This window comes from Scyliorhinus canicula, chromosome 6 (assembly GCF_902713615.1).
Source record: "Scyliorhinus canicula chromosome 6, sScyCan1.1, whole genome shotgun sequence".
In the NCBI taxonomy this organism is placed as follows: Eukaryota; Metazoa; Chordata; class Chondrichthyes; order Carcharhiniformes; family Scyliorhinidae; genus Scyliorhinus; species Scyliorhinus canicula.
In genome coordinates this window covers 121933566-121958944 of record NC_052151.1, presented here as the reverse complement: position 1 = coordinate 121958944, position 25379 = coordinate 121933566, and the positions used below count along the sequence as shown (strand labels likewise).

General features: G+C 48.6%; 1 protein-coding gene across 1 annotated transcript in view; it reads left to right on the top strand.

Annotated features, from left to right (window-relative positions):
* The window catches only part of LOC119967469 (exostosin-1-like), an 822909-nt gene extending 798863 nt beyond the window's left edge, over positions 1 to 24046 (top strand). Inside the window, exon 12 of the mRNA XM_038800037.1 lies at positions 19961 to 24046. Coding sequence (XP_038655965.1) covers positions 19961 to 20146 — 186 coding nt within the window. The 3' untranslated portion in view covers positions 20147 to 24046. The remainder of the gene's footprint in view (positions 1 to 19960) is intronic.
* The last annotated feature ends 1333 nt before the right edge of the window (positions 24047 to 25379 follow it).

Here is a 25379-nt window from a genome sequence, read left to right as displayed (position 1 = left end):
GCAGCCTCCTTGGTATATTGCCCTTTTCAGGGCAGAGGCCTCACAGTGACACTATCAGCTCGACCAGCCCTCAGGATCACCAGCTGTCTCCAAGCCCTGCCTGTCCACTGCAGCCCTGTTCCCATCAATCCTGACCCTGGTCAAGTGATCACAACTTGTTTGCCACACCCAGGCCCCACATCACACTGCAGGTGAGCTCCCAGCAGACATACACTTCCCTCACTCATCCCCTGCCCATCCACAAGCCTCAAAGCATGGAGGCGATTGGTGGCACACGGTGACCTTCTCCATCACCCATCCAGCAAGGACACCCACAGTAGACCCACTGGGGAAACAGGGCAGGGACCACAGAGCGTATCGCTGTCACCAGTTGCAGCAGCCACCGGTACCCCTGTTGATAGGGATGGGTGGTGAGGATAGACAGTCCCGGGTGCCTCTCACTGATGGGGTCAGGGGTGCAGTGCGGCAGCAACATATCGAGGGGGCCGGGTGAGGGGTGGGGTTGGGAGGGTGACATGTTGAGGGTGGCGCAGCAGTACAATGCATTGTAGCCTGGTGGCCTAAGGATTAGCCGCTGAGGCCATGGCTAATGGCACCTGTCCAGAGGCCCCAGACAGATGTGGCTACCTGTTACAACAATGCCCATGCAGCAACCAGGAGCGTCATTGAGAGGTGTATCAGCTTCATGAAAATACGACTCCGATGTCTGGACCCCTGTGGTGGCGTTCTCCAATATAGCCTCAAGAGAGGCTCGAGCATCGTCCTGGCCTGCTGCATCCTGCACAGCATCAGGAAGTAGAGGGGGGACGTGCTAGGGAGAAGATTTTCATGCGTCAGACTCGATGGGCTGATGGACCTCTTCTGTGTATATTATTCTATAATTCTGATTCTGGCCGCGCATACGGGACAACCTCACATCTCCCGATTTGGCAATGAGAGAGCTGGCCACTGGCAGCTCCACCACACTGTCCCACCTCTCCATTCATTCCTGCCCCCCTCCCCCACTTCAAAATGAAATCCCCTCCTCAATAACATCCCACCCCTTCCCTATTCACCTTCCCTTTCCTTCAGTTCCTCATTCCACCTTCCCTGTCCCTCAGTCCCTCATTCCACCTTCCCTGTCCCTCAGTCCACCTCCACCTGGCTGCCCATCAGATGCGCCAGTGTCATGTGAGAGTGGATTCGGAAGGTCTGAGGTGTTCTAGCACTTCCCCTGCAGGAGGCACCGACACTTTTCATCCCTCAAGTTGCTCAATGGCACTTGGACTATTCTATTGGGATGAAGGAGAGGCCGGAGTGAGCTACGGAGGCTCCACCATCACGTGGTGCTACCAGACCTGGAGGCCCGCTCTCGTCTCAACCAGGGTCTTGATGTCCTCAGCTATGGAGCACTGGGACATGTCCCTCAGTGAGTGAGACCCTTACTGCCACTGTCATATCCCTCTGTGTCTGAGAAATGTCCCTCTTGATGTCCACTGCCATGACCCTTTGTGAATGGGCTAAGCTCTGGTGCACCTCAAAAATGTCCATGTGAGCCTGGGACATGCCTGCCTCTGACTGGGCTCCCCTGTCCTGCTCCTCAGCCGTTGATCGCACGAGGTGCACCAGGCTTTGGACATCTTGCCATAGTGGGATGGAATTGCTCTAAATTCACGTGGCCAGAATGCTGGCCAGTTTTCATGTCCTGACCCGCTAACTGAATAGTGCCTCCCAACAGGAATGCGAATTGCCTGTTATTCAGTCCCAGTGAGAAGACGTAGGGTGAGATCAATGGGTCCTGCTGTACCTGAAAAGCAGCGCATCATGACGCTACATGGCCTGCAAATGGCGACATACCCCGCTCCTGGGATCTACCCAGCTCACTACACCTTGCAAAATCTAACACGATCTCAGGAAACGTCACAATGTAAAGCCCGCCATTCTGGGTAGGATCATTTTTTGGAAAATCTGCATATTAGAGCGATACAGCTAGTCTTACTCTAATGTGTAGTCCCCTGAGGTAACCAAGGCATTGGGATCTATTCCCTTCTCCTTGGAGACCTCGGGAGAGTGCCATTCAGTGCTGGGCTTCACAAACGTGGACCAGACAGAACGGCACTTGTGGGGATCTCCCAGGGGATGGAGGCCCCCAGGGTCTTGGCCTCTGAGCAGGATGGCACTGCCAGCCTGCTGCCCTGGCAGTTCCACCTGGGTGCCAACCTGGCACTGTCCAGGTGGCATTGCCAGCATGTCAGGCTGGTGATGTCAAGCTGGCATTTTCTGGGCAGTGGTGATTGGGATCGGGGTGCACTGTGTGTGGTGTGGGTGTGTGGGGGGGGGGGGGGGGGTGCACGATCCCCCTCATAGTGAGTTGGGCCTTGAGGAGGGGCTGGGGGTTGCATCAGGAATGGAGCTCCTCAGTGTAGAAGACGGGGCTGACTGCGACCTCGGGCATTAGTCAGATGTTTCTCAGCACTGCGAGCACTGGGAAACATGAGGCTAAACGCACTCACTATGGGACCCTGGTCCCCATTTGGTTAACTCGGGCCCTTAGTCTCCCAAACGTAGAATCCCTGCCATGGTCGGAATAAGGCCCTGTACAGCATAGTAACACTTCCCTACTTGTATCCTCCATTGCCCTGCAATAAGATAAGAAGCATTTGTAATGAGTTGGCTCTCCATTAAGAATACAAACAAACTTCTAAATAAATTACTCTTATTAAAGAGGCACCATCATTCAGCTGCATCATTGTATTGACACCAAATAAAAATACTTCTCCAAAATCTTTAACAAAAGGAAATTACCTCTTGAAAGGTGTCTAAAATGCACTTGAATTATTTTAACTTTTGCATTGTAGAACAGAACCAGAGGCTGCACCATCTCTAACTTAGAGGACACTGCTATATGCAGGGAAAAGAGCATAGAAAGCTGACAAAGATTAATTATATTGGGTCACAAGCCATGGGATACTTTTGCCATCCAATACTATGCAAATCTCTGACAAATGATCTACTACATTTGGTTAACAGGTCAACTTGGTACTCTCTGTTAAACAGAATGGGTGGTGTCTGCAGTTTCTCTAATCTTGCATTAGGCTACACTCATTTCCCAGCCCCAGATCAATTTCCAGACCAGGGGTGGATCGATCACTTTGCAATACACAGCAGTGATCAATGGTGGATTCTGGCATTCTTCCTGAAATTTTGTTGAAATTTATTATGTTTCCCTACTCACAAGACAGCACTTCTTTCTAGCAGATGACAAAGATCAAAGGTGACTAAATCCACGTAGTTAACATTCAGGACACACCCAATCCTAACCTTGATACTAATGTTTGAGGGGGCTAAGGGACCACCTTCTTATATTCTTGTTAGGCGCCCACATCACCAGGGCCGCATCTTAGGTGTATTGAGAGGGTATTGCAAAATACAGCAGAAGCTATCCCACTCCAGGGATTGTCGGATTTACAACATAAATTGGCCATCACATGGGGCGGCATGGTAGCAGGGTGTTTAGCACTGTTGCTTCACAGCGCTAGGGTCCCATGTTCGATTCCTGGCTAGAATGTCTGAACATTCTCCCTGTGTCGGTCAGGGTTTCCTCCGGGTGCTCCGGCTTCCTCCCACAAGTCCGAAAGACGTGCTGCTAGGTAATTTGGACATTCTGAATTCCCCTTCTGTGTACCCGAACAGGCGCCGGAATGTGGTGACTAGGGGCTTTTCACAGTAATTTTATTGCAGTGTTAATATAAACCTACTTGTGACAATAAAGATTATTAATTAAAGTATTAAGGTGGAAGCTGAAATTGGGATAATTTTTTGTGAACTATTATTTTAATAAACAATGAAAGTAAAGATTATTATTATCACATCCCATTTGCCATAATTTTCAGGATCAGTGCCAAGTTCCAGACCTGTATACTGGGTGCCATTGAGGTTCCTGGAATATACCAGCCTTCTATTATTCCAGATATCAAGAAATAATTTACACTTAGAAAGTGCTTTTCACTTCCTCAGGACATCCCAGTGAACTTTATTTCTGAGGTGTAGTCACACCATGCAGGAAAACCCGCAGATACTTTGCACAAAGTCGGGCGGCAAGGTAGCGCAGAGGTTAGTACTGTTGCTTCACAGCTTCAGGGTCCCAGGTTCAATTCCCGGCTTGGGTCACTGTCTGTGCGGAGTCTGCACGTTCTCTTCGTGTCTGTGTGGGTTTCCTCCAGGTGCTCCAGTTTCCTCCCACTGTCCAAAGATGTGCAGGTTAGGCCATGCTAAATTGCCCACAGTGTCCAAAAAGGTTCGGTGGGGTTACTGGGTTATGGGAATAGGGTGGAGGTGTGGGTTTAAGTATAGTGCTTTTTCCAAGGGCCGGTGCAGACTCGATGGGCTGAATGGCCTCCTTCTGCATTGTAAATTCTATCATTCAAAGCACGTTTCCACAACAGGAAATTACTGAATGACCAGGTAATGCTTCTTAAGCACCTCGAGGCATTTTACAATGTTTATAAATGCAATGTTATTGTTTAATGGTATAGTTGAATAAGGAAAATCAACTAGTAATCTAGAAGTCAAATATCGTGAGATATTTTATTGATCTGCATCAGAATGGCAGGTGAGATTTGAATTTAACATCCTATCCAAAGAACAGTGCCACCAAAATTGTGTCGTATTCCCTCAGTACTGCCCTAAAGATTATTATTATGGGTTAGGGTTTAGAAACTCCAAAGTGTATTATGAAGCTCAGCTGACCTACAACTTTTATGTTGAATTTGGCTCGGATGAGCTCAAGAGCCTTCACTTCAGATGTGATTCATCAGACGTCCTAGGCACTTTTCTCAAAACAAAGTTTATTAAAGCAAACAAAACAAACATAACAATGAACAGTACAGCACAGGAACAGGCCCTTCGGCCCTCCAAGCCTGCGCCGATCACGTGTCCTATCTAGACCAACTGCCTGTGTCCTTCTATACCCCGTCTGTTCATGTGCCTATCCAGATAAGTCTTAAAGGTCGCCAACGTATTTGCCTCAACCACCTCTCTTGACAATGCATTCCAGGCCACCACCACCCTCTGTGTAAAAAAAACTTTGCCCGCACATCTCCACTGAACCTTTCCTCCCCTCACCTTGAACTTGTGCCCTCTTGTAATTGTCTTTTCCGCCCTGGGAAAAAGCCTCCAACTGTTCACCCTATCTATACCCCTAATAATTTTATAAACTTCTATCAGGTCGCCCCTCAGCCTCTGTCTCTCTCGGGAGAACAATCCCAGTTTATTCAATCTCTCTTCATAGCTAATACCAGGCAACATCCTGGTAAACCTTTTCTGTACTCTCTCCAAAGCCTCCACGTCCTACGTAAGAATGTAGTTAACATATATAAAACAGTTAGCAAGAAGTTGATATCAATTACAAACATGAAAAAACACAGCAGCTACAGTAATCTATGTATAAAACTCTGAATGAATCCCCCTTAGTAGCTGTTCCAATTCAATACAAAATTCAATAAACCAAAACCCCTTTGAAGGCGTGGCCCAGCCCACTGTAATCTCACTTGAATGGGACTGGTCCATTCCCTGAGGTTCTAATCCAATTCCAACCAGCAGATTCAAAACTCCTTCCGGAAAGCAACTCTATCTTTGAAGTTACCAAGGCAATTTGCCGCACCCAATGTGCTTTCAGTTCACTGGAACAGCTTTAAAATGAAAACAGGGAAACACTGCTTCTCTTCTGCAGTCCAAACCAACAAACCAAACACTAAACCCCCTCTTACCTGTCAGCCACGGCCCAGCTCCATCCACAAATGACATCACTGAAGCCGTGCTACAAACCATGTGGTCAAACAATACCTTTCTTAAAGGGACACTCACATGACATTATGTACTCAAATCCAGAAACCAAAATTGTGTAGTATTCCCTCAGTACCGCCCTAAAGATTATTTTCACCGAAAAGGCAGGATTTTTCTGGGAATTCTGGTCCCCCACCCCCTTACCGCTGATAAAAATTTGAGGGGAGCCCACCCACACTCCTGACGACCAGCCTGCAAAAATGTAATACTGGAAACAGTGTTAATTACTTTAAGGTGAGAGTTCTGCCATGTTCTTGGGGAGATGTCACACCTTACAGAGCTGGTGGATGATCTGATTGGCTGGCAGCCTTGTTGGCCCTGCAGCACCACTGATAGCCACAGCTGGAACTACAAGCAGTCACCAATGTTTTGAAGCCTAGACTGACAGGTAGGTCTGGGGTTCAGGGGTCATAGCGAGGTGGAGTGAGTATGAGAGGGACAGATGGTTGGGTTTTAAATGCTTGGGGGAGGGCTAAAGATGAGAAGAATGACTTTGGGGGTACTTCTGATGGACCCCTAAAGGAGAACCTCCACCTTGCATGCCACCAACCTGCGCAGATAAAGCTTATGAGTTTCCACTTAAGGCACTTACTTGACCATTAATGGACCACTTAAGAGCTTCAATAGACCCAAGAGTGGGAGGGTCACCCAACCTTCCCTACTCCCTATATCATTTCAGACAGGTCAGGGGCAGGAGGTATACTGTGGGAAGGGCACCCTTTGAAATATAAATTTTGAAATTTATACCCTCCTCCTTCAAACCTGCCAGCAGGAGGGCATTAAAATCCACCTCATAATAGTTTAGCTCAGTTGAGAGCATTAAAGACATGGATCAAGTTGACACATACCTGTACTGTATACTCTCCATCTCTCTGAAAGGCAGATAAATACTGTTAATTAACCATATGTTCCCAACTAATATATGAAATAATGATTACGGGAAAGAATTAAGCATAAAAGTTAAATCATCAGAGAGTGCGATTTAACAGGAAGAAAACGGAGTCCCAATTTGGGTGCATTTAGTGGGGTGTTTCTCAGCGCCTGCAGCATCGAAAATCACCCCTCTATCAAACAGAACTCTTTTTTTATGGCATCGGGAGGAATGCCCTGCCAAGGTCGCACTTACCTTTGTTTCCATTTTTAAATGGCGCCTCAATCTCCCCGATCTCTGGACCCCCACCGCGGCCACTGGAGCCCCCCCCCCAAATGACTCAACGTACCTGTTAGGGGATCCTCAAGCCCCACTCCCTCACCCCACCCCATAAGCCATGGCACCCCCGAACACGATCACTGGCATGGACAACCTGGGCACCGAGGCACCTTGGCATTGCCAGCCTGGCACCCTGGGGGGGGGGGCAGTGCCCCTGCCAGCCTGTCAGTGCCACCCAGGCACCCTGGCAGTTCCAGGATGATACTGTCAATGTGCCCAGGCGGCAGTGCCAAATTCCTCGGCTCTCCATGGCAAGATGCCCAGGTGCCAGTAGGAATGCCAAGGTATTACTCTTCCCACAGTCCGACCAACCGGGGGTCTCCGAATGCCTGGGAGACCCCCCCCCCCCCCAGGTGCCATTATGCCTGGTCAACCGATCTACATCCACCCCCAAAATTAACGTTAAAATTGCAGACCACCGCATTCCCACTTCATGAGGATGTTTCAAAAATTAAAACTTTAGACTTGAAGTTTAATTCTGAATTTTCATGGATTTTTATGACTGGAATATTGGAAGTGCCATAAATTGAACAGACAGTCCTCCACATCCAGTTCCCCTAAATGCACTTCTGTTAAAGCAAGGCCTTCATGTCAAACTTCAACATTTTTAAATAAGATGGATCTCTGTTCCATCAGATGATTGGTGTAGGCACAGCCATGGACCACACAGGGGCATAGGATTGTTTCTTTGCGCCTATATAGTAAAGCATGTGGCTCCCCAAATATTGAGTTGCGGCTTAATTTTAAAAGAAACTGATATGCGTTCAGAGATTAGCTTGCAACCCTGCAGGTAGGTAGGTAGGTTCAGGGGTCCAGTCTGCAATCAGACCATGAACCAGAGTGGCCTGTAAATCGAAGTAGATGATCGGAGTTTGGCAGTGAATGCAAGGGTGGCCAACAAGGAAAGGAACCTACATAGGACAACTGGGGTCAGCAAATGAGGTAGTACGGTTGGATCAACGGGTCAGACCAGGAACTGGGATGATCGAATGTCAGTGCCAGAGATGACCTCGATGGGTGGGAAGCAGCAGCAATCAATTACTTGTATGTGGAGTCTGGAAGAACACTCCTCTCACAGCTCCAGATTAAGATAGACCAGTTAGCTTTATGATTGACAGGCCATTCCTCTGAAGCCAAATTTTCTTAAGTGCAGCCAACAATGATACTTGGGACAATCTTGAAGCAGGAATTAGACCCCTTATTTACATATACAAAGGTCTTAATACCTCCCAGGAGCATGGGTAAAGGACTTTTTTATCCATTCCCAATATGATAGGCTTTACACTTGCTGCTCACAATGTTGGGGGTTAAGGAGGCCAATTAGAATCCAAAACAGACAGTGCAAGTACAAATTCATAGGCCATATTGTTTAATTCCAGTAAATTCCACAAAATGTTCCCTCATATTTAAGATAATTATTCCCAATTCAGAATTATGTGGCCGTTCTCAGACGTTCATTGATAGACCCATTTACCCCAGAGTGGTCCAGAATTTAACAAATAATTTTTAAACTAAAGGGTGGACTGAGGAATAATTTCAGGGTGGATCCTAGCAAGTCAACAAGGTCTGATAGGCAGATAACTGAACTGTGCAGATTTTAAAAAATACTGCTTGCAGGATCCTTCCAGGAGTTATGTGCAGGATTATATCTTGTGTATTGATGTTGTATTTTTATATAACAGGGTTATTTTTCAAAGCCTATAATGCTTGTTTATGTTTTATAACAATATCAATAAAGAATTGAGATGAATCTGTTGGATTATGAGAAAAATGAAGCTGCTTGATGGAGACATTCAAAGAAACCTAGTTTCTCTGTTAATTCAGGTCAAATGATACGCTGTGTAACATCTTTCTAAAGATTGCTATTTTTTCACCTTTTGCTTCTTGCCTGACCTGAGTGTTTAATTATTTCTTCAGAGACCATTTCAACCATTACACAAGAAAGAAATGATTTATGACAGAAAGTACAAATATCTTCTTAAGTTTTAAATGAACTTGAACAATTTAATCAGCTATTATAAACCATGTTTTGAATTACAAGCAAATCAACAAATAAAGCATCAAGGCCATTTGAAATTTTCATTAAGAAACACAATTCTTGCCAGTGTACTGTGAAGCTTTGAACTGCTTGTTTATGGCAAGATGGTTCTGTGCAGATTATATTTTAATGTCATCGAAAGTTCATGCTCAAAATGTCCTAACAGCGCTATACATAAATCAAATGGATTGCTTTATGCATTTTGTTATTCACATTATTAAGGGCTATATTTTTCTCTTGTTCACTAATACTGGTCAAAAAGTAGAGATAAAGAAATTAGGAGCACTGATAAAATAATTTTATGTCGTTTACATACAAATTAGGAACAGGAGTAGGCCACTCGGCCCCACGAGGCTGCTCCGCCATTTAATAAGATCATGGCTGATCTAATTTTAACCTCAACTCCACATTCCCACCTCCGGTAGCCTTTCACTCCCTCGCTAATCAAGAATGTACCTATTTCTGCCTCAAAAGATATTCAAAGTCTCTGTCTCAACCACATTTTGAGGAAGAGGATTCTAAATTCTCACAACCCTCTGAGAGAATCTTTTCCCCGAGTCACTGTCTTAAATGGGGCGGCTTATTTTAACCCCTTATAGAATCTGCTAAAACAGCACGCACTAGCCAAGCAGGTAAGAAACAAAGGTTAGTTTTTATTTACAATATACAAGCTCTCAACTCTCCGAACAGTCCCTCTCCCCGACCTGCACCTGTGGTTTTTAATACTCGCGATTAATCCCCTGTTAAAGGGAAGCCCGCCTTGTTACAGGAAAAGCTCGTATTCAGTGGAGATCACAGGGAATCTGATAGTCCTGATACAGTGAGCTACATCAGGGTTATAATACCACCCCATCAGCCCCCCAAGTCGGGAGATACTTCCAGGTCCGCGGTGGGGGAGTCCAAGGAACCCCAGTCATCTTAACCTGAGACGTCTGTCGGGAGCCAACCGTGTGGCATCCGGACGAGCGCACCGAATCGGAGAGTGGCATTTCCACACGGAGCACCTTGGTCGAGTCGTCAGAACAGAGGTGTCTGTGGGGGCCGACCAACACAGCAGGCTCCGGTGGTGGCAATACGTCCATGGCGATCTCAGAATTGGAGTTCAGCGGGACCTCATCTGGCATCTCAGCGTCCCCAATGTCTGAAACCGGCATCTCCACGGCAGGTGTGGCTGGGGCCAAAGGTAGCCGCTGGGGCGGACGTATTAACTCGAGTAAGGGAGAACCAAACTCAAACGCATATATCAGCCTGTTGATGGTGGCTCGAGTTGTCGGACTTTGCATTTTATGGACCTTCATTCACTTTGAGTGGGCCTCTACTACGATGAGGAACATTGCTCCCTGTAATGTTCCCGCAAAACCTATGTGGAGGCAGTGGCAGCTTCTGGTGCTCCTGGAACTAAGTACATTACTGGGACAACTTTTCTATATCCAGAGAGAGTGTTGACCCCATCCGATGTTGGGCCCCATACTGGATTATGTTGCGTATCTGGGACAACTGCAGATCTGGCCGAGTCGATCCCCTTATGTGGGAAGCTGTGACTGGCAATGAATCCATGGAGGGAGGCTATCACTCTGCCAGTCCAGCAGGTCTTCAAATGACAGGCGCTGCAGGTACACATGAGGCTTAATGCAGCACCATCTTCCCAACTTCTCCTCGGCCTTTTGGGCGGCCGGCTCTCCATCCTCACCGGCTGGCTCCAGTTCCTCTGGGGCAAGCTCCACTGCTGCAATGCCCTCTCCGAGCAGTTCCTGCTCATACAGCCTCAGTGAAGCCCTCAGGGCTGCGACCATAAGGCAGATGCCAACCGTTCCTGCTTGAATTCCGAAACCCATTATCTGCAGGGTGTGAAAGGCAGTTGTGTTAGCATGGTCCGTACCCCTGTGCCCAACCAGGTCCAACAGGCTACACCTGGCCTGCACTGAATCCTGCCACCGCATGTCCCCCATCACCCCTCCCTCCTCTCCCATCCCCACATTCACCCCTAGCCATTCCCCCTGGCACTCTGCCCTCTGCACCACACTCTTGGCCCCGTCAGTGCCCAGCACTGCGAGGGCCTCTGGCCCCAGCACCCATCCCTGCCGGCAATGGTACCAATGGCTGGACCTACCCATGCCAGTGGTACGCTTACCCCATCCAGCCCTCTCCTGCAGGATCTACTGTGGGTGGGTCACGTGATGTGTGGCTGGGGGCACCCATACAGTCGGTGTCACTCTGCTTACCACCGACCACAGCGGATGGTCAGTGGGGTGCGCAGCAAATTAGCTACCTTGCTAGGCCGCTGTAATGGTGGTCCCTGGACACCCAAGTCCCGGTGGGGAGAACAGCCCAACCTCACAGCTCCTCCCTTGGTCACCCCCAGCTACTCCTCCCTGGCACTGGGGGACGCCCCCACCCATTACAGCCAGCCCTGCCAGCCGCAGGACCGGCAGCCCAAGGTTACTCCTCTGGGAACATGTCGTAACTCCTCTCTCTCCCTCAGCAGCCAAATGCCTGTTTCCAAATTTTTAAAGCTACAAGTGGAGCTTGGCATTGGTAATCCCTCCCAGCGGAGGAGGAACGTCGCGGGAGACCCGGAGAATTCCGGGCCCGTTAATGATATGCCAATGGCGTTTACTATATGTGTGAAGTAGAATGCATTGATGCTGCTTTTGAGGCACCGGTGAATGACCTTCTGTCGGGCGCCCAGATCCAGGCACGATTTTCACCTCACGCTGGATTCTCCAGCCAATCGTGTTTCGCGTTGCCAGCGTCGCTGGGCGGAGAATCCTGCCCTCAATATTTAATTACTAAAGTTCTCACATTGAAGAGAAATGTAAAATACATTATATCAATATTAAAATCTGTGATTTTAAAGTAATTTGTAAAAATGTTATTAGTTTATGTACTCCCTGGGCCTAACGATTTTGGCTCACGTCCGTCAACAGTGAGAACAGAGATATGGATACAAATTCTTGTGGTTTCTGGAAACAAAATTCTTGCCGGTGGAATTTTGTTTCCTGATTTCCCCCCGCTCCTCGCCGGTGATGTGCACAAGTGCGAGAACCTCATTTTTACATACATATTAATATAATTAGTGAACCCCCTGTCACATGATCCCACCTCACTGAATCTCAAAACCTTGCTGATGTGATTTGACAACTATTTTTAAAATGTGAAACAGCTGAGGAGATTCCCGGGGGGAGGGGCGGGGTAAAGATAAGCATAGCCTCCGGGGGAGAGGGACAAGTCCGGGCACTGCCCCCGGCACTGATCCTTGGCACAGGTCAATCTGGCAGTGCCGACGTGGCAGCACCAACCTGTCCCGACGGGAAATGCAAGGGACAGACCCTCTGGGGGTCTCCATTTGGGTCAGGATTTACATTATGTTAGTTGGGGGCGGAGACCCCTGACGCTGATGGTGGGGGGGGGGGGGGGGGGGGGGGGGGGGGGGAGGTGGGGGGGGGGGGGGGGGTGTGGATGTGGGAGGAGGTGGGCAGGGGGACCCTCGATGTTAATGCTTGTTAGTGGGGGGAGCCCCTAAAGCTGATGGTGGTGCCAGGGGTTAGAGCCCCCGATGCTTGTGCATGGGGTCCCCCTTGTCCGTTGGTTGGAGAGGGACGCGGTGGGCCCAGGGGTGCGGTGGGGCCACCGTGACCGTGTAAACCATACCCTCTGATCCTTTCTTCAGAGAGCCTCAAAATCTGGTCTCAAAACTCAGATGTGCGGCTGAAGGGATACGCGCTGGGTTTCAGTCAGAGCCTGACACTGAAAAATCACGGGAAAATTCCACCCAGTCTCTTTCAATCTGGCAGCATTGTTGATACTGCACAACTAATCTCCAATTGGCCATCCAGGGTTGATTGATTAAATTCAGCTTCACACAAATATGAGCAGGATGAAGTAAGTATCATTTTCAGTGTGTCTAGTGCAGAGGTGGGTAAACTTTTCCGTGCAAGGGCCACATTCAGAAATTCACAATTTTAAAGGGCCGCATAGTATATTAAGTAAAATAATTACTTCACCCGGTTATGATTCTGGGCGCCTCATATAGAACATATCGGCCCTCGACGTTGTGCCGAGCAATGATCACCCTACTCAAGTCAACGTATCCACCCTATACCAGTAAGTAACCCAACAGCCCCCCCCCCCCATTAGCCTTAAAAAAAAAATTAAAAATTAAAAAAAAAAAAAAAATTTTTAAATATTTTTTTTTTTAATGACTTGGTGGGCCGCATAAAGACCTTTGGCGGGCGCGGGCCATAGTTTGCCCACCCCTGGTCTAGTGCAATGTCAGTGCAGACAATCTTCATCCTGAACAAGAATTCTGATGCAGAAACTCCAACTTTTATTCTTCAAAACTCGCTGGCATAAAATTTCAATGAGCTGGTCAATTTCAGTTGCAGGCAAATCCATGTTGTCACAACTGACATTTAAAGGGGTTTGCACCCAATCGAAATTTGTCACGTCCAGATCAGGAAAAAAATATGCAAAGTATAGCTCGAGCTGACTGAGTTGGCCGATCATCATGAGTGGAACATTTTGATTTCATTGTCAAACAGAAATTCAAAAGGTTGCAAGGAGTCATAGCTCAACTTCAGATTAGTACTCTTCCAAAATGCTTTTCTTTATGAATGCTGCGATTCAAAGAATGTATGTGTTCTTTCCTTGCATATTTCTGTTCAGTTCATTTAATTTCCCAAATATACCTGTGATGTAAGCTAAGAGCTACATTCAGTCCTACTCCTCCTAGCTCATCAAAGTAATAACTTGTCCTTACTTGAAAATACCTCTTCTGTTGACAGAACAATTCCAGACCGGCTCAGCCTGACACATAAGATGTGGGGCTGGATTCTCTGGTCGCCGACGGCGATATCGTGTTCGGCAATCGGCCAGAGATTCCACGGTTCCGACCAAATCGGGGATGGTGCCGGTTTTGCGATGCTCCGCCCTCTCCAAAGCGGAGTACTCTAGGAGTACGCCACGTATTGGCAGCCTCGGGACATTGCCTGAGGCCCACCCCCTGATGCTTTGCCCCTGACCGGCTGAGTTCCCGACGGCGTGGGTCGCATGTGGTCCCAGCCTGTCAGCGCCTTGGCATGGTGGCTGCAGACTCAATCCAGCGCCACCATAGTCGGGGAAGGACCAATCCGCAGGCAGGGGGAGACATTATTCGGGGCTGGGAGCACTGTGGAGGGTGGTCCGGGGCGTGCGAACCAGCCAAGGGGGGTGGGCACTATTTCGCGGACGGGATGCACGAACGGCCTTAGCCATGGAGCACTGCACGGCGGCGGCGCATGCGCGGCCACGGACCCGGGAATTCTCTGGGGCATATCGGCAGCTAGAGCCAGGTGCTCTCCACTGCTGGCATGCTAGCCCCCAGCAAACCGGGGAATCGGTGGCCATTTTGCACCATTTATTCTGCGTTCCCACGCCGGCGTGGGGACATAGCCCCAGAATCGGAGATTCTAGCCCATGGTTAATATACAATCCAACTTCTTTTGAAGTAATAGAACTCGAATTGACATAATTTGATGAGGTTTCTGCCCGTTTTAGGCAGACAGTCCACTGCCTACAGAACCCTGCAGCTTAAAATCAGAAACAATGGAAAAGGTGAAGTTTGGAGAGGATAAATGACCTGCATATTTTAAACTTCCCACCCGCCTGGGGTTAAAATTGAACCCGAGATATAACTATTGAAACAGCCGCTTCAGCCTGGTGAGTATATTCTGAAACCTTCACAAAGGACTTGGAGCGGAATTCTCCGTTCCAGAGACAACTGTTGACAGCGGGGCAGGAATCGTTGAGTTGTACCACAGCAAAACTGGCGCCGCACCTTGACCAATTCAGCGACTTTTAAGGGGAAAGCACTGGCGCCACGTGGAACACAATTGTCTCCATTGAGAAACGGTGCGGAATTTGCCAGATTCGCGATTGACACTCAAGAGGCTGACAAGCTACAGCCACATATACTCCTCACACCCACCATCCCAGCCAACAAGATGGCAGCGAGGAGAGCGGCACCCCGTTTTACGGACGCCGAGATTGAGACTCTGATGGATGCCATGGAGGAGAAGTGGACGACCCTGTACCCCAGGGACTATCTGTAATCCAGATGGATTTCAGGCTTCTGGAACAGACAGTCCCATCAATTGTGGAGATGCCGTCGCAGAGCAAGGGACTACATGAGGGATTGTCGGTGAGCATCCAGCACCTACAGGTGCAGTTGGAGGAGTCCAATCGTGTGCAGGAACAGGAGGTGGTGCCAACCATGCATGCCACTCTGGTCGGGTGGCATCCACAGTGGAGGCCTTGGGGATGAGGGTTTTGGCTATGGATCAGCGTGTCCAAGGCCGAAGACAATCGGTGCAGGTAGTGGCCAAGGCGCAGGACAGGGCTGTCCTCTCACAGGCATTAAACATAAACTTTGACATTTAGGGCACGAGCTACCGACCACTTCGTGTTGGGCGAGAAAGCAGGCATGCCGGTTAGATAGCAGAAGCCAAAATCAGGAACCGATTGATTTCTGATCTAACCGTCCCGCTCTCGTTGGAGAAATTAGGATCGTGCCGTGGTGTGGCGAGAAACCAGTAATCACCAAATAAGACCAATCTACATCCTGTCAATGGGAAGGACCCCTATCGAATGGCAACCCATGATCTAACCACTTCCCCAGCGTGCAGTCATGTGGGCACGGTTTAGTACAGTTTTTTTTAATGTGAAGCTGATTGAGCAGCTGCTGTGGTGATCCAAGGAGGTAAGTAGCCATGTTGAGAATCGGGCAGTGAGCCCGGCGACATCACAGCCACTGCCCCAGTGCACAGGCACGGTGGGGAGACCCCGGGGAAGGTGGGATGAGCCTGGTCGTGGGTGGGCCACCAACGTTGTGGGGGGTCGCACCAGTAAGGGGCTGATGCACTATCAATTATGACAAGACGAGAGTAGAGAGTAATCGAGGCTTTATTACACAGACATGTATAGCCTCTTGCAGCTGCTGCCAAAATGGCTGCAGCTCGGAGAGCACACACATTTATACTCCGCCTACTGGGCGGAGCCAGCAGGCAGGGATCTACCCCCGTACCTGTAGTACAGGAGCCTTACCGTAATACACCTCATATGCGATATATACAATACAACAGTGGTGACTACCACATTCACCCCCTGTTAAAAAAGAGTCCAGCGGGGGTGGTGGAAGTCTATTTACATGCAGGTGTTTAACATTTTAGGAAAAGTTTACAAATTCAGACGATCGGGTGCCTTGATCCTTCGTTGCAAGGGCCGCAGTCCCGGTGGCGATGCAGGCATCGGTTCAGTCGCCGGTGACTCCGGGAGCGTGTCGATCTTATTTTCATCCCCGAGTGGGACCAAGGGGAGGACGGATCGTCCTGGAGCGGGGGCTGTGGTGAGATGCGCTGGGGGGAGGGAGGGTGGCGCCAGGGCAGAGAGGGAGGTGGTGTGGGTTAGTGCTGAGGGACACTGTGTCTTGGTGGCCATCGGGGTGCGCCACGTAGGCGTACTGCGGATTTGCGTGAAGTAGCTGTACCCTCTTGACCAACGGGTCCGACTTGTGGAGCCGCATGTGCTTGCGGAGGAGAACGGGTCCTGGAACTGCCAGCCACGTTGGGAGCGAAACCCCGGAGGTGGACTTCCTGGGGAAGGCAAAGAGATGTGCATGGGGGGTTTCGTTAGTCGCGGTGCACAGGAGCGACCGAATGGAGTGAAGGGTGTCGGAGAGGACCTCCTGCCATGGGGAGGCCGGGAGATTCCTGGACCGTAGGGCCAGCAGGACGGTCTTCCAGACTGTCCCATTCTCCTGCTCCACTTGCCCGTTTCCCCGGGAGTTGTAGCTGGTCGTCCTGCTCGAGGCGATGCCCTTGCTGAGCAGGTACTGGTGCAGCTCATCGCTCATAAATGAGGATCCCCGGTCGCTGTGGACGTAGGCGGGGAAACCGAACAGAGCGAAGATGGTGTTGAGGGTTTTGATGACGGTGGCAGACGTCATATCGGGGCATGGGATGACGAAGGTGAATCTGGAGTATTCGTCGACCACGTTAAGAAAGTATGTGTTTCGGTCAGTGGAGGAAGGGGGCCCTTTGAAATCCATACTGAGGCATTCAAAGCGGAGGAGGCCTTCACCAGGTCCGCTCGATCTGGCCGGTAGAAGTGCGGTTTACACTCTGCACAGACCTGGCACTCTCTGGTGATAGCCCTGACTTCTTCCTTCCTCGATGGAGTAGGGCAGATTGCTGGCCTTTACAAAGTGAAAAAAACGGGTGACCATGAGTGACCGAGATCGTTGTGCAGGGTCCGGAGTCGGTCCACTTGTGCGCTGGCACATGTACCTTGGGTTAGGGCATCGGGGGGCTCGTTGAGCTTACCAGGGAGATGCAAAATCTCGTAATTGTCGGTGGAGAGCTCGATCCTCCATCTCAAGATCTTATCATTTTTGATCTTGCACCGCTGTGTGTTGTTCAACATGAAGGCAACCGACTGTTGGTCAGTGAGGAGAGCGGTGGAGTGGATGAGACCGCAGACAGTAAGGGGTGATAGGGGTCTGCCAAATTTCAGGGTTGGGCTCTGGAGGTTGCACTGGAAATCCAGGCCAAGCAGCAAATTAACGCAGAGGTTGGGGAGGACGTAGAGCCGGAAGCCACTGAACTGAACACCCTGGATGGTGAGGGTGGCTGTGCAGTACCCCCGGATTGCCACAACGTGGGATCCGGAGGCCAGGGAGATTTTCTGGTTAATGGGTGTACCATGAGGGAGCAACGCCTTACTGTATCGGGGTGGATGAAGCTCTCAGTGCTCCCGGAGTCCAGAAGCCATGATGTCTCGTGCCCATCGACCTTCACTGTCGTCGACGCGGTCGCGAGGTTGTGCGGTCGGGACTGATCGATCGTGATGGAGGCGAGACACGGCTGTTGTTGGAAGGCCCCTGGCTGATCGGCGGCAGTTGCAGGCGATGCGCGGCCCGATGAGGTACCGATGAGCAGGGGTCCTGAGGCGGGGAAGATGGCGGCGCCCACGGGGCACAGGTGGCGGACGGCATTAAAGAAGGCAGTGCCCACGGGCTGCACGTGTCCTGAGGCAAGCAAGATAGCGGCGCCCACGGGCCACACGTGGTCTGAGGCGAGGAAGATGGCGGCGCCTCCGGGTCGCACGTGGGGGGTGCAGGGACAATAGCGGCGATTGAACGGGCCTGGCACACCGCAGCAAAATGTCCTTTCTTCCCACAGACCTTGCAGAGCGCGCTCCGCACCAGGCAGCACTGCCGGGGGTGTTTTGCCTGTCCGCAGAAGTAGCACTTGGGTCACCTGGGGTTGGTTGGCTGCCGCACTGCGCTGGCCTGAGGTTGGCTGGGGGAGGTCGCTGGCGGGGTCCATGATGCCCAGGAGGGGTGGGCCATGCGGTCGGGGGCATACGCCTGGACATTGCGGGAGGCGACTGTAAGTGAGATTGCGAGTTTCTTGGTCGCCGCGAGGTCGAGGGTAGCCCCTTCTAAGAGGCGCTGGCGGATGTACGCCGACCCTATGCCCGTTACGAAAGCATCTCTAATTAGAAGTTCAGAATGTTCAATGGCCGAAAAGGCCTGGCAATCGCAGTCCCTTGCCAGGGCGTGCAGGGCTCGCCAGAAATCTTCCACAGACTCTCCGGGAAGTTGATGCCGCATGGACAGGAGGTGCGTGACGTAGATTTTGATGGTCTGCTGAGCGTAGTTCTCCTTCAGTAGCGCCATGGTCTCAGCGTAGGTAGGCGCATCCCGGATGAGGGAAAAGATATCGGAGCTCAGCCGGGTGTACAGGATCTGGAGCTTCTGTGCCTCTGAAGGTGGTTCTGTTGCAAATCAGATGTATGGAGATCCATCGTTGTAAAATCTCTGCGTAATAAATTGATCCACTATCAATTACGACGAAACGAGATTAGAGTGTAATCGAGGCTTTATTAAGCAGAGATGTGTTGCCTCCTGCAGCTGCTGCCGAAATGGCTGCAGCTCGGAGAACCCACACATTTATACTCTGCCTACTGGGCGGAGCCAGCAGGCAGGGATCTACCTTTGTACCTGTAGTACAGGAGCCTTACCGTAATACACCTCATATGCAATATATACAATACAACAGTGGTGACTACCAGAGGGGCTGCACTCGCATGCCTGACATGCCACACCCCCCGGATCGTTCTTATCCATAACGGAGGCAGCACCTGCCGGTACCTGTCCGTCCCACTGAACACCTCTGAGACAGAGCCCCCTCCATGGTAAGATGGTGAAGGTCACGTGGCTGTGTGGCTGCAGGGTATTGCAAGTGGGGAATTGTCAATTCTAACAATGTGAACACTTCACAGCTCTCAAGTGGATTCCCGTGGATAGGCTTGCCATGATGCAGGCGGTTGTTGAAGCCTAGCATTCCAAGCAGCCCCTGAGACCTGGACACTTCCCAAACCCCAAAGGCAGCAACACCACAGAGGCAACCACCAACACTCGAACACCCAAGGCCACCTCCCACCAGTGCTCCCAGCCCTGCGGAAGCCCCCCCCCCCCCCCTTCCCGGGCAGTAGCACGGCTTCTGGCCGACTGCGGCGGCAATGGACACAGTCTGCAGCCGCCACGCCAGGGGAGGAAACCTCTGCAGACACTGGAAGAACATGCATACTCCACATAGACAGTGACCCAAGCCTGGAATCGAACCTGGGATCCCACGAGCTGTGAGACAACAGTGCTAACCACTGTGCTACCGTGCGCCCCACTGGTTAAAAGAACCCTGGTTAAAAGCTCTTGTTGACCATATGGAAGTTTTTCAAAGTGTTATTGGAAGCATTTTAAATAACCTACTTTATCTCTGGCCACAGCTACTTTATTTTCCATTTGCTGCTACTTTTCATTTTCGAACTTTGACTTTGCATTTTCTCCCCAGGGATCGAAGACTTCCCGCTGGGCTGATCCAGATCATTTTGCACAACGCCAGACCTGCATGAACACTTTTGCCAGCTGGTTTGGCTTCCTGCCTCTCATTCACTCACAAATGAGGCTGGATCCCATCCTTTTCAAAGACCAAGTCTCCATCCTGCGCAAGAAGTACCGGGACATTGAACGGTTATAAACGTCTGCCACAGACAATTGTGCTGGATTGCTGTACATACAAGCCTGTGACAATTGGCTGTTGTGTTCAAATAAAGCCCCCAAGTAACACTTGGCAATGCTGTAAGACAAAAGAACAATAATACTCCACATTCTGGGGATCAAACAACAATAACCTAGTGCAATCTGAAAGAAAGATGGCTGCCAGACAGGCTTTGGAGATATTTCTGATCATATATTACTGTTTTATTTTGTGTATACAGACTGATATCTCTGACAATTGTGCCTAATCTTTGAGGATTTTAGGGATAAATGACACAGCAAATTTATGGTCCAAGACTGTACATGTTTTTTTATAGCTTGCAAGGGGGATTGGGAGTTCAGCTGAATACAAATCAGTTTTTCTTTTGCTTTTGCTTATTGTTATGAAAATGTAGTTGCCATCTCTTACATTCTAATTATTTCTCTGTGACAGATGTGTCTTTCCAAATGGCCAAAAGTATAGTCAATGAGAACAAAAAGGAAATGGTGTGTAACAACTCAGTGAAGTTGCAGAATAATATACACAGTTTCCCTTTGAAATTATACTGCACGCTGGAGTGACACCGAAACCTTAACAGGTGCTATTGCTCGATTCACACCAACTGAATTCAGCGTTGGATGAAACCTTTGGTCCTGTGCCACCAACCTTACAATATCTAAGAAGATTGCTTGAATCAGAATTTGGGTACACCAATGAACCATACAATCCTAAGCAACAACGTTATGGTTTAATACAGCAATTGCTATTCTTAGTATATATTTAATATACAGTGTTTTCAGCTTTGTGGTCTAAGTAGATACAAAGTAAAATGGGGCCAGCGGTGATGTCCTGTCGCCTATGGGCTTGGAATGTCTAGCGGTTCTGAGCAGTCAGTTACGTATAGGTTCGTGGAACCCTGGAAATGCATCTTTAAAAATAAGTACTCCACATAACCAAAATAAATTATCAAACCGGTTTTGAAATAGCATGATCCAAGGTCGCTTTTGCTCATAGTTGTAACAATGAATTTGTCTAGGTGACTGGTCGTTTGCCAGTTCTAAGCTGCTTTTTTAAAATCCTTTTTCAAAGTATACAGGTTGGATTTATAGATTCATTCTGACTGTATGCAAAACTTTTCAAAGAACAGCCACAAGTAATAATTCATTTTAAATCTGATTGTACCACTGTATTCTGATTGCCAGACCAAAAGGTGAGGAAAGAAATTCAAAACAAAGATGGCACTTTATGATGCTGTTGGCTTATCATTACAAATTTATATTATACCCATATGTCAGTATGAAACATCAACACATTCATTTTCTTCTGTTATAACCTAAAAGGAGCACTGCTATGAAATAACTTTTACGTTGAGAAATTTCCACATGGACAAAACAGGAGTCTGAAAGACACTTAATATATTGATAGTCAGAAGGGTATTGATGAATGAAATGAACCAAATGGTCAGTGGGAGCAGATTTAATCAGGTTAAATTTCTGGTATGAAACTGAAATTGAAATAATAATGAATTGTTGAATCCACTCAGATTTGTTTATACATTTGTTCTTAAATAATCCTGACCCCCTTCATTTTGTCCATGCTGAAGTTATTTTTCTGGTGTAATCATTGGGAAGTTACGTTTACAATTTGAAATTCCGTTACATCGCCTGATTCATAAAGAAATTGAGTTTCTGTTGAATTATATCTCATGACAGGATCCAGTAACTTGCTTTCAAGATAAACTCAGACACTGTCTAGGCTTTCTGGCCACAATCCACAGATTTTCTGCTATCTCTGGAATGGATTGGGCCAAATATGCCCCTGGGCACCACTGTGTTCTATCAAATTTCACTACAGCAGCCAGATGTCAAAAGAATATACTGTCCGGGTTTAAGCAATTGCACAAAAAGCACATGGAATTGAGGAAAACAGAGCCTCCACCATGTTGTGAACTTTTTTCCAGTTTGTAAACTGGATGCCTATGACATCTATTTTCTTCCAACATCCAATGTTCAATGGTTGGTGGGGTGGTGAGGGAGCCTTAATGGTGTAATCATCGAGGGGATTGTGAAAGTATCCTCAGAGTATGGCTGGACACAGATCCAAAACAGAAGGAAGAAAGCATTTAATGAAAAAAATAATTTTCTTCAAGCAACTCAGTAGCTGCCTTCCTCCTCCTGAAGCACAAAACCTCAAAGGGTGCTGCTCCCAGTTAGTGCAGCTTACCATCAAAAGGCAGAAGGGCTACCTCCAATATTCAAGTGATCCTCGGGCCAGCAAGGGGGCTACATCAGGGGCCGTCCCAGTGTCTCTCCCACCCCATTGGAGAGGCTCCCCAATTGGAAAGTCTAGATCAATTTATCTAAAATTACGTGAGAAAAATAAATTGCAAAGTCAACCCTCCAGTAGTTCCAGCCTTGACTGCAATACAAACGTTTCCCAGAAGCCAGCATTGGCACTATTTGAGCAGGCATTCAGTGTAGGCTGCTCCTACAGGACCAGGAATGAAGCCTATCAGAGAATTCCCCAACAGGCTGTAATTTGCCTGTAAAATATGTTCCACACAGCATGCATCATGTGAAGTATATCCAACAAAACTAAATCATTAAACAGCTACCAGTCCAGAATAACACAAATGAATGTATTCAAGAAGTATTGTTTTTAACCTGATACCTTGTTTTCCGTCCATGAAAGCAAAATAAACTTAAGATAAATTGACTTTGGCATACAATATTACAATTGCTTTCTCTTAATGTGGTTTTTCCCTCAAGGTACTACACAGTGACAAACTATCTTTCCATTTACAGGATCTGTTTGGGTTTTTTCTTTGCAAGTTTCCTATTATTTGATCAACATCCCAAACAGCATATCAGTATTGTTTCTTGAATTAACTATATAATAAGTTTAGTGCATTTTTCTGTCATTTGCGATATGTACATTTGCTTTGTATTCATTTGTTTCACAATTTGTACAGCATTTGGTTTCTGAGTAACTTAATAATAGAACAACATCAGATCAACAGGGTGTCAGTAATACTTTGAAGTAAACTTTGCTGGGATAAATTTAAAATGCACTGTAAACTGGATTTGATTTTGGGTTTAGCCAGTTCTCAACTAACTATTGGAAAGAATGTAGTATTTAAATTAAATTGTGCAATGCAACACCCAAGCCATATAGCAAAATATTTTGTTGGGAATAGTTCTCAGAAGTCAAATCACAATATCAGCATGTCCTTGCACAGTATCTGTATTTGAGGCATAATTATGATATCATCACAATATAAGTTTGAAAGTGAATCTCAGTTGAATGCATCATTATGTTTTTAACATTTAACACTACAATCAAATATTTGCTTATTTTAAAGTGTTGCCTAACTGCATAGCTTTAACAACATTGCACATATCTTTATTCAGTAGAGATTAAAAGCATTGAGTTGCCAGATTTGTTCATTCTGAATTCTCATTTTAGTTTTGCCTTGGTTGTACTACCACATGTCTGAACTGTTGTACAAAATGCAATACTTGAGTTCATTGTGGTCTGGTTTTTAACGTGCTGGGCTATTAAAAGTCCTTACAGGTATGATAGAAGAGGTACCTAAAAATGTAACAATTCCCTATGCTAATTCCCAGGTGGACAAGGAAGAGATCCATCAATAGAAAACTCTTTGAAATCCTGGGTCTGTGTTCACATTCCTGCTCAGTCTGGCTTACATGCAAACTTGCCACTGCATGCAGCCACGTCGCAGTGCTGAATCAGGAAGTGTGAAATGTACTCTCTACTTTCCACTTTGCTTATGTAGAGCAACTTGCAGATTTTTTTAGATATAAAAAATACAAATACTGTAAATGCCAATTTTCTATAAGTGATTCAATTTGTTGAAATAAAATGATTTTTTAAAAATTATAAAATTTTGTTAGTTTTCTTCTCATTCAAATTGAAAATTCAAGTAGTAGTGTTACGACCCTTGTTGGTGTTATAACAGGATGGGAAGATCCCAAAATGGAACCCTGGCTCAAAGATCCATGGGCTGGATTCTCCGCTTGGGAGACGAAGTTTGGGAAACGGTGGTGTTTTATGCCAAGACAACTAGTGCAAAACAGCCACCAATTCCCTGTTCCGGGTGGATTAGCAGCCAGGCAGCGTAGAGCTCCCAGCTCTAGTTTCCAATATGCCCCAGAGCAATGCTGGGTCCTTGGCCGCGAATGTGCACAGGCCGTGCCATGCTTCATGGCAGACTCAGTCCGCGGACCCGGACTGCAAAAATAGTCCTCGTCTTCGGCCGTTCATGTGCCCCAGACAGTTCCCCCCCAGCCCACAGTGCCCCAGCCTCAAATAAAGCCCCCCTGCCCACAGATCGGCCCTCCCCCAACTGTGGGGGCGCTGGACTTAGTCCGCAGCCGCCACACTGAGTTCCCGACGGGTGAGACCACACGGGCGGAATTCTCCACAACGGCCGACGCCGTCGGAGGCCGCTCCTCGCCCCCTATCTTCCCCCCCCCCCCCCCCCCCCCCCGTGGGCTAGTAGCGGGGTTTCGTGAAGCTCGGCCGCCGGGCCTTGACGCTGGCGTCAAGGCGGCGCGCCGATAATGACGCGGCCGGCGGCGCCTTATGCACAGGTTGGCCGGCTCCAACCCACGCATGCGTGGTTGCCGTCTTCCCCTCCGCAAACCTGGACAAATTCAATGACCGTTAAGGGACTAGCACCGGCGCCACGTGGAACACAATTGATTCCACTGAGAAACGGTGCCGGACTCGCCGGGTCCGGTATTGGCACTCAGGAGGCTGACAAGCTGCAGCCACAGATACACACTGCACTCCCCACACATACCATCCCAGCCAAAAAGATGGCAGCAAGACAAGCGGCTACTGAAATTTACCGACGTGGAACTGGAGAAGCTGCTGGACACCGTGGAGGTGCAGCAGGCCACCCTGTAGCCCAGGTAGGAAGGAGGCTGCCAGCCGCCACTGTTCACCGAGCCTGGGCGCAGATGGCAGAACCCATCAGCGCTGTGGGCAACATTGACCGGACCGGCCTGGATTGCCAAAAAGAACTAAACAACATCCTCATGGCAGCAGCACTGTGTCCCCAGCACCAACCCCCATTCCATGCACCGATAACCCCACCCCCACATGGACGCTAACCAGTCCCCACCCTGCATCACATACCGGCACCCATACCGGCCACCAAGGCCGGGTGCCTTGACCGCTGAAGCCAACAGCTACCCACCCCCTGGGC